The sequence below is a fragment of the Podarcis bocagei genome (genome assembly GCF_964188305.1).
Source record: "Podarcis bocagei genome assembly, chromosome: 16".
Taxonomy (NCBI): Eukaryota; Metazoa; Chordata; class Lepidosauria; order Squamata; family Lacertidae; genus Podarcis; species Podarcis bocagei.
Window position 1 is genome coordinate 41,144,351 of NC_138142.1, and position 9,502 is coordinate 41,153,852.

General features: G+C 43.2%; 1 protein-coding gene and 1 long non-coding RNA gene across 4 annotated transcripts in view; one reads left to right on the forward strand and one right to left on the reverse strand.

Annotated features, from left to right (window-relative positions):
• Nucleotides 1-5,914, reverse strand: part of LOC308575304 — a 27,418-nt gene extending 21,504 nt beyond the window's left edge. For all 3 annotated transcript variants that reach the window (XR_014002748.1, XR_014002749.1, XR_014002750.1), the window contains exons 1-2: nt 5,827-5,914; nt 3,648-3,752 (exon numbers count right to left, since the gene is read on the reverse strand). This is a non-coding gene — a long non-coding RNA (uncharacterized lncRNA). The remainder of the gene's footprint in view (nt 1-3,647; nt 3,753-5,826) is intronic.
• CTSS (cathepsin S) overlaps nt 1-7,375 on the forward strand; it is an 8,496-nt gene extending 1,121 nt beyond the window's left edge. The window contains exons 3-8 of the mRNA XM_081173786.1: nt 1,265-1,387; nt 2,816-2,965; nt 3,281-3,505; nt 4,053-4,218; nt 5,858-5,960; nt 6,901-7,375. Coding sequence (XP_081029912.1) covers nt 1,265-1,387; nt 2,816-2,965; nt 3,281-3,505; nt 4,053-4,218; nt 5,858-5,960; nt 6,901-7,000 — 867 coding nt within the window. The 3' untranslated portion in view covers nt 7,001-7,375. The remainder of the gene's footprint in view (nt 1-1,264; nt 1,388-2,815; nt 2,966-3,280; nt 3,506-4,052; nt 4,219-5,857; nt 5,961-6,900) is intronic.
• The last annotated feature ends 2,127 nt before the right edge of the window (nt 7,376-9,502 follow it).

Below are 9,502 nucleotides of genomic sequence, written 5' to 3' on the forward strand. Positions count from 1 at the left end.
ATGCTGCAAACTCGGAAGTGATTGTTCCCGTTTGTGAACATTCTTTGGAACCCGAACGTCCATCGCGGCTTCCGAATGGCTGCAGGAAGCCCACACAGAAGGCTTTGAAAGCCTTGAGACAGAGTAAAATGTGGAAATGGTTGCAAAGAGTGCCGGGTGAGCAGAAGAGTGATGAAAGTGCAAATGTAGAGGTTCAAGGGGGAAAGAACACCCTGTGATTCCAGGGGTATCAGGCCAGGTCTGCAGCAAGGCCAAATAGTCAAGGTAGCTGGAGTGAGATCCAAGATAGTGCTAATGCAAAGGCACCCGGTCTGATAATGGAGTAGGGGAGGCAGACTTGGGGCCCTTGAGATGTTGCTAGACCCCAGTTCTCACCAGCCCCAGCTGCTAAGATCGGGGGGGGGGAGGCACTTGAGTTCCCCATTCCTGTCCTAGAGAATACGAGCAGATATTAAGTAGATATAACAGTTGTTTGATCAGTTAGAAAACTGAAGCAGAGGGCAATAAACGGCACATATCACAATAATAAGTATAAACTTCTGCAACATCCTCCACTATGGGCTGGCTGTGGGCAGAAACCAACAGGCCCAAAGGACTGATTCTGTTTGTACAGATACTAATCAACAACTCTGATGTAGTGGGATACTTAGGACTCATCCATACTTACCTTTTGCCCTGTGCTTTTTAGGCACAAGTCCACACTTTCCTATTTCCTCGTCTGTGTCTGGGCATTTTCCCTCACCTGCCACTGTTTTCCCCAGGAAAACCCCATCTTTAATGCTGAATCAGAGCAAATGGTAATTTGGGCTTTCTGTGGATCAACGTTTGCTGATTCAGCACTAAGTGTAGATGTGACCTTAGTTGCAGGCATTGGGATGAGTTTGGGTTCTGTTTGTATAGATATGGCAGTATTGACCCAAACTTTAAATTGTAAGGTGAAAACAGTCTTATGTTAGTTTAAATAATAAATACATTTTGGTATGTTTTAATTATTGATAGTTTGCCTTATGACAACCTTAAAATGTTATCGTCTTCACATAATCAAACTGAGTGATTTGTGTGATTGCCGTGTTATGTTTTGAAATGATGTAGCATTTGGTTCTTATTGGAATGATGCATTTTTGTTTTACTGTCATGTGAGCCACTTCCAGCACATCTATATGAAAAAGTTGCATATAAATTTATAAAATAGCAATGGTAATAATAATAGATAAATTTCCCTTCATAAACAATGTGAGCTTCTGCATTTTTCTTTTTTTTTAAGAAAGAGGAAGATGGTCGACGTATGACTTGGGAAAGGAATCTGCAGTTTATCATGTTGCATAACCTTGAACATTCGCTGGGGTTACATTCCTATGAACTTGGCATGAATCATCTGGGGGATATGGTTAGTAAACGAATGTTTAACATGATTGATGGGTATGGTGGTAATTCTGTCATATTAGAACAAATATGCCACTGATTGAAACCAAATAACTGGAACTGGCTGAATCAACTTCCTGCTGGGATTGAGGAAAACTACAGCAATAAAAATTTGAGAGAGGTGGGAAATTTTCATTTCATTTCTAGGGTTCCTCCTAAACATTACTTTTTAATTGTGAAAAAGGGGAGGGGAGTCCATTTCATAAGTACATTTCAGTATTAACATTTTCATCTTACTGAAGGAGGGTGCTTTAGCTGTGTTACAGAGCTAGCACCGAGTAGTGATGGGTTGGATATAATGAACTTCAAAATCCCTTCCAACTGTGAAATATAGTATGACAGCAAAATTCTGCATATTACTAGGGATGGAGGAGAAATGCAATTCAGAATGCATTTAAAGGTGAATCTATGAAATTCACACCTTCCGAAATAATATGCTAACTAAAACAGGTATCCTCCGAAATCTGCACTTATGCGAATGTTGTCATATAGTTCTCCAATGAAACAATGTTTACAAAATTGCATATATCAGGGGTAAAATGTACTGAGAAAGGAAGATGTGAATGAAAATAACACCAGAGAAATTGTTTGCAAAAATATGTACTGTAGTAAACAAAACATATAAAAATGTGTTTATTAGGAGGAATTTGATCTAAAATGCTATTGAATTTTTATGAGGATTAAAAAAATAAATAAATCACAAATTGCTTGCAAAATGTGGAGAACTGAATTTAATATTGGAAAAATGAGAAACTAAGAGAACCAAAATTGGCATGTCCTTCCATTCCTAGTCCTTACCCACCTGAGGGAATGAACCCTTTACAGAAAAAATGTGACCGATTCTTGCTTTTTATTAAGTACATCTATGTTCCTTTAAGGGATGCAATGGCGCTGTGGGTAAAACCTCAGTGCCTAGGGCTTGCCGATCGTATGGTCGGCGGTTCGAATCCCCGCAGCGGGGTGAGCTCCCATCTTTCGGTCCCAGCTCCTGCCCACCTAGCAGTTCGAAAGCACCCCTAAGTGCAAGTAGATAAATAGGTACCGCTTTATAGCGGGAAGGTAAACGGCGTTTCCGTGTGCTGCGCTGGTGCTGGCTCGCCAGAGCAGCTTCGTCACGCTGGCCACGTGACCCGGAAGTGTCTCCAGACAGCGCTGGCTCCTGGCCTCTTAAGTGAGATGGGTGCACAACCCTAGAGTCGGACATGACTGGCCCGTACGGGCAGGGGTACCTTTACCTTTATGTTCCTTTATGCATCTTATTGAAATTCATGAAAGTGTCTATGCCATAATAAAATTGGTAGTCTTTAAGTTTCCACAAGACTCTTGGTTGCTTTTGCTTCATGAAGCTATCACATAACACAGCAACATCTCTGGAATATGTTCCTTCATGTAGACCAGTGAGGAGGTAACTGCTATGTTGACTGGCTTGAAAGTTCCTGACTCACGCATGCACAATTCAACATATTATGTGCGAAGTCTGGGAGTCCTCCCCAACACTGTAGACTGGAGGCAGAAAGGGTGTGTCACAAATGTTAAGAACCAGGTAAGAGAGCGTCTTTCGGCATTTCCAGATCATCACTGTCTTTGGGTGGGATTCAATCACAGCTCAGCAAATTCAAATTGTGCAATTAAAGCTGATTGAAAGGACTTGCACAACAACCAGCTTCCAAAAAAATCAGACTTTTTGCGATAAGGAAAGTGATTGGCAAGTGCACCGGAAAGTGTGGGGAAATGCCTGCTACAATGTTGTCTAATCTCTCCACAAACAAATGAGAACGAAGGCTCAATGAACGGGTCATCTGGAACTTAGCAATTTCTTCCTTTGAAACTGATTCTGATAGCTTCCTCTCCATTTTAGGGTGCATGTGGTGCATGCTGGGCCTTTAGTGCTGTTGGGGCCCTGGAAGGCCAGCTAAAACTCAAGACAGGGAAACTGGTGTCTCTCAGTGCACAAAACCTTGTTGACTGCTCCAGTAAGTATGGAAACCATGGGTGCAATGGAGGCTACATGGAGGCTGCCTTCCAGTATATCATAGACAACAAAGGCATTGATTCGGAAGCTTCCTACCCATATGAAGCCAAGGTTTGTATCATTTAATTTAGATTGAATGTAAACATAAAACACCACAGAGTGCATCTGTAGATTTATTTCAGAATATATCCTGTCATGTTTGCTAGCAATGCATTAGAGACTGTTGCAAATAAATTATATTTATTGTACTTACTTACAAAGACGTCCCTCTTCTAAGATGATCTTTGCTTATTGTATGCGTGCATCATCTGAAACAAAGTTGTTCTTTCTTCTTCTTCAGAAACATGATTGCATTCACCTGAATATTTTTGTAAAATAAAACCAGTGCCTTAGTTGTGAAATCAGCTAAAATTATTTGACTTATTTAACTAAGATATAGATTAGATATATCTAATATCGTTATAACAACATTAAACAGGTCAGCGTAGATCCAGCCCTGGTGTCAGCAGTAGTCACTACTGCACACCTTTTAAAAACCTGCCACCCACAAGGCGGGCCCCTTTGATCTGATCCAGCTTCAGAGTTCTTCTTAAGATCTTATACTGTTAGAGAAACCCATGGAGGCCAAAGAAGCAACTTTATCTTCTTTTTCTTTCAGAATGGAACGTGTCACTACGACCCCTCTGCACGAGCTGCTACCTGCTCTAAATATGTTACTCTCCCATATGGAGATGAAGCTGCCCTGATGGATGCCGTAGCCAATGTTGGCCCTGTATCAGTTGGTATAGATGCAAGTCTAATGTCATTCTTCCTGTTTAAGCGAGGTGAGTTCTACCGTGCTTCCCTGCAAATATACTCTGGATAGACTCATTGGAAATCAAGGGACACAGAGAATTCTGACGGAATAGGAGCAGAAATAGCCAGCTGTTCACTTATTCGTTTCATGTCTGGAGTGGAAATCCAGCCAGTAAATACAAACAGTATTAGCTGTTGTTGTTTTCAGTCTGTGAACAATATATACAGTAATCGATGACTCTCTCTTCTCCACCCCACCCCATTTTTATTATTTTTTGTTTGCATGGAAATGAATGGCCTTCACATTTACAAGTAAAGTCACTTTTTTTGGAAGCCAAACTGCAGTGGAACTGAAACAGCACTGCATAAGATGAACATGGGTGGGCACCAAAATCAGTTCTTTCTTTCGTGCTCATCAAAACTAGCTTAAGTCCACTAATTTCAGTGGGTTTACTCTGAGTATGACTTAGTTGGATTCAACCCTCTTTGGCATGCAAAGAAGCAGACTCTTTTGCTATCCCAGTGAGGTCAACCATTTTGTGCAGGCAAGTTGTTCAGACAGGGCTGGTTGTGTGTGTCTGCATGCATGCACACAGATTAACGGTCTTCTGAAAGCCGCAATTTTACCTTTCCTTCAAGAAATTATTCAATTGGGTGTGATCCTTGGCAATTCCTTGCTGTTCTCTCCATAGATACTTTTCAAGCTTTCCACAATCTTGACCCATTTTTAATCCCAAACAGCAATGCAGGACCCACTAAGAACAAATAAATTATTCTCACGTATTATTCTCACGTTTATTGTTGGCCTGTCTAGAACTATTCTTCCCTCTCTCTTGCTTTTGTGTACCAATCTCCTTTTCTCTCCAGTGCTGATGTGACCTACATTTAGTTGGTCCTGAACCCACCAACAATTTGGCTACATAAGTTCCCAGGACATTACTCAAAACTCTCCCTTACCAAAACACCAATGCCAAACTTGGTAAGGAGTTAGGTTACTACTCTAGTATTATTACTTCCTCCCCCCTCCAATTAATATCACATTATGATTTTATCTTTGCATCTTTGATACCTGCTTCCCCCAATGTTGTTTGAAGAAGGGCTGTAGCGCAACAGTACAGCACCTGTTTTGTATGCAAAAGGTTCCAGGTGCAATCTCTGGTGTCTGCAGGTAGGACTGGGATAGAACTCTGCCTGAAGCCCTGGAGAGCTGCTGCGAGTCAGTCTAGATAATACTAAGCGGGATGGACAATGGTCTGAATTGTTATGAGGCAGCAAAGGCTGGCCCTGCTATTTGGCAGAGTGATGAGGGGCCAAGGGCAACAGCAACTCCCACTATTTTCCCTAGGTTTTCTGACTTAGCCTTCTCTGTGCCCACAAGGCTAGCCTGACACTATAGTGGTAGATGTTAACAGATAACCACTGCTGAAGTAAGATTCAACTACCAACCTGATCAGATTCTGCACATGGGATTAATGGGTGCCATCTCTTCCTTCTCATTTGGCAGCCCTGAAGGCAGCTTCCTGTATCCTCTTGGTGGAATATAGCACATTTTGTTGAACCTAAACTAGGAGGACTATTTTTCAAGAGCAACTTTCATTTGCTTCAGTTTCAAAAATGTACCATACGCTCATACACACCTGAAAGTGATTCTTTATCCTTTTTATGTAGGTGTATATGATGATCCAAAGTGTTCTCAGCATATAAATCATGGAGTCGTCGTAATTGGATATGGAGCAGAAGAAGGCAAAGAATATTGGCTTGTGAAGAATAGGTAAGGATACCTTAGGGAACCAGCTGCTAAGCCAGCATTGTATATCAGTGCCCATCCATTCTGAGACACTTTAGTCTAAAGCAGGCTTCCTCAAACTCGGCCCTCCAGGTGCTTTGAGACTACAGTTCCCATCATCCCTGACCACTGGTCCTGCTAGCTAGGGATCATGGGAGTTGTAGGCCAAAAACATCTGGAGGGCCGAGTTTGAGGAAGCCTGGTCTAAAGCATTATTCTTCGACCTTGGGTGCTCAGTTGTTGTCAGGACTCCGTGTTTAGCTAATGGGAGTTTTAGTCCAGCAACATTTTGGGGCCCAAGTTTGAAAAACACTGTTCTAAAGCATCTACTGTGATTGGGAAATGAAAGGGGGTTGTGTTCTGAGAATATGTTATTGTTTTATTCTATTTCGTAAACCGCTCTGTGAGTTTGGAGGCTTTTTTTAACAATTAGGAGATACAGACACTTTTATGAAAATTTATAAAAGAGGATTAGATAAATTCATGGAGTATAAGGCTATCGGTGGCTCATCACCACAATGGCTATGCCCTGCCTCCACAGTTGGAGGCAGTATGCTTCTGAATGCCAGTTAGTTGCCTCCTGGAAGCCACAGGAGGGGAAAGGGCTCATACTCAGGGCCTGCTTGTGGGTTTCCCAGAAGCACCTGGGCGGCCACTGCGAGAATAGGATGCTGGACTAGATGGACCACTGATCTGATCCAGGAGACTCTTGTGTTTTTATGTGGAATCGCCCAGTAGCGTAACGAGGGTGGTGTGTCTGGTGTCCTGACACAGCACTGGAAGCATCCGTAACATGAGATATTAAGGCTACATGATAATTATTGTTAGTTCCTTACTGAGCATCGTAAGACCCTTGAAAAGCCCCTTGTTCACAATGAAAGTGTTAATTATTCTCCTAATATCTCATTCTCTGTTATTTCAACAGCTGGGGTCTAAGTTTTGGCGATGAAGGATTCATTAAAATTGCAAGGAATCATGGGAATCGCTGTGGCATTGCCAGCCAGTGCTCCTATCCACTAATCTAGAGAGGATTTCCAGCCCACAGTGGATTGTTCGTCACTGAAAGAACAGCCCATTAGGCAACTAATCTTTAGAGTTTTTAAAAAATCAAACTGCTCTGTTTTAAGAAGAGTGATTGGTCTCCAAAGGCGAGGTCTTCCTGTCAGCTCCACCTGGTAGATCTGAGACAAGCAGCCAAAATGATGATTTATCCTGGTTTATCTTGGTATTTGCTAAGCATCCCTTGGGCGCTGTGGGGCTTAATCAGTTAATAATGTAATGTCTGTAGTCCTGCTCTGAACAGCCCAAGCTTTATGTAATTGCCGGATAGTATCACTGTTACAACCTCAAGGTATGTTGGAATGAAAGCTGTGTCAGGTAAACACAGAAACAAACAGAAACCTTCTGTGGCTCCAGAAATGGCAAGCAAGCCACTTTACAATGATGGATGGGGAATCCTTTTGTCAGCCCGAGGGTCACATTTCCTTCTGCATAACCATTAAAGGCTGTACTGTATGAGCACTGGCAAGAGACAAAAGTGGACAGGGCAACACATGCAAATGTTACCTTTGCACAGTAGGCTACAGCAGTGTTTCCCAACCTTTTTTGGGCAAAGGCACACTTGTTTGATGAAAAAAATCTCGAGGCACACCACCATTACAGCCCCGTGACGTCAGCGCGCAGCGTCACGCCGGGAGGGACGCACGAAAGTGTAAGTTTCAATTTTTTTCCCTCCCCCTTGCCGGGGAACCTCCAAGCTTTGGGGGTGGGGGGGGGAGGAGGCAGCAAAGCGAGGCAGGAAGGAGAGCGCGGCTTGGCTGGGTGAGCTTTGGCAGGGAATGAGAGCCGCGAGGCGGGCGCTGCGGACGGAGGCGCTGCCCGCCGAGCTCGCAGGCAGCCAGGCAGGCAGACGGCGAGAGCCCCGCGCTGGGCGGCCTCTCCTCGCCGCCGCCGCCCCGCCTCTCGCCGCCCGACTCGCCCGCCTCCCTCCAGGCAACATCTCGCGGCACACCAGGCAACATCTCGCGGCACACTAGTGTGCCGCGGAACAGTGGTTGGGAAACACTGGGCTACAGTTTCTACACTTACATTTTCCCATCCTCCATCCAGTTAATCAAGAGGCATTTTTTTCTGTTCAAAGACACATTTGCAGCCAGGCAAAAACACCCGAGGTGCAAAAACAGGGCCACTGCATGAGTGTGGCCTGAGGAAAGTTCTGAGGCCCAGAGAAAGGGTTATGGACTACTTCTGGAGACAATACAATAATACTAATAATTGATGATTAATTGTTTTTGATGTGGGTTAAGGCCGCTTTAGTTGGAACCATCTTGGTGGAAAAGGCAGAAATGTGGATTTATTACATAATTCTGGAGTGGGTGAATAAAATGCCAACTCAGCAGGAAAGGGTGTGGTGGTGATGATGATGATGATGATGATTTTAGTTGCCCCCGAAATGGACTTTGGACATGCCTGGATTAGGCAGAGGAAGGGAATCTCAGCGTCTTGAACTCCAAGTAGTGAACATGACCAGAGGCAAAAGTGGGTGGGACAGCACATGTAAATATTACTTTTGCACAATAGACTTAATAGTGTCTACACTTAACACCTCTCTATCCTCCATCCAGGTAAGGAAGAGGCATTATTGCTGTTCAAAGACACATTTCCAGAAGCAAAAACACCCAAGGTGGAAAAACAGGGCCAGTGAGTGTATGTGGCCTGGGGAAAGTTTTGCGGGCCAGATAGGGAGACTTGAAGGGCCACACCACTAGCAAAAGTTCATGAAAGAAAATTTTTGCAACCTGGAATCGGGGATGGCTCTACCATTGGGTAAAGTGACTCAAAGTGTTATGAAAGGACAACAAACTGTTGTTTATTATCCTGCATTGCAGGGGATTGGACTAGATGACCCTTGTGGTCCCTTCCAACCCTACAATTCTATTATTCTTGTGGGATTTTCTGCCCCAGGTGCCAGAATATCTTGGTCGGCCTTTGGGATCATGCACCTTGACTTGGTATGGAAGGTGCCATTGGCCATTCCACATCAAATGAGGCTCCATTTTAATATTTTAATGTTCCATTATTTTAATGTTGTATTTTATTTTTGTTTTTAAGTTATAATCACTCATCTTGTTTTTATTATTGCTTGTAAGCCGCTCTGAGCCCGGCCTTGGCTGGGGAGGGCGGGGTATAAATAAAAAATTATTATTATTATTATTATTATCAGGCTGCAAAATATCATGGGCTGTTACTGCCTGGAATTTTTAAGAAATGTGTGTGCATTGCAAGGGTCAAGCTATGTTTTCCAAGGACGTAAATAGCTATTGCCAGCTAATGCCTTCACTTCATTCTGAACATACGACACATTTGCCAGGACATATTTTGAATTCCCAGATTTGGCCATTGCACAGTGTTAAGGAATAATAAAGTACATTTGAACACCACTGAATAATCACAGCCACTCTAGACACATGGGATTCCAGGTTAAGCTAACTTTTAAACAACTTTGAGCTCTAATGCCTCACAGTAAA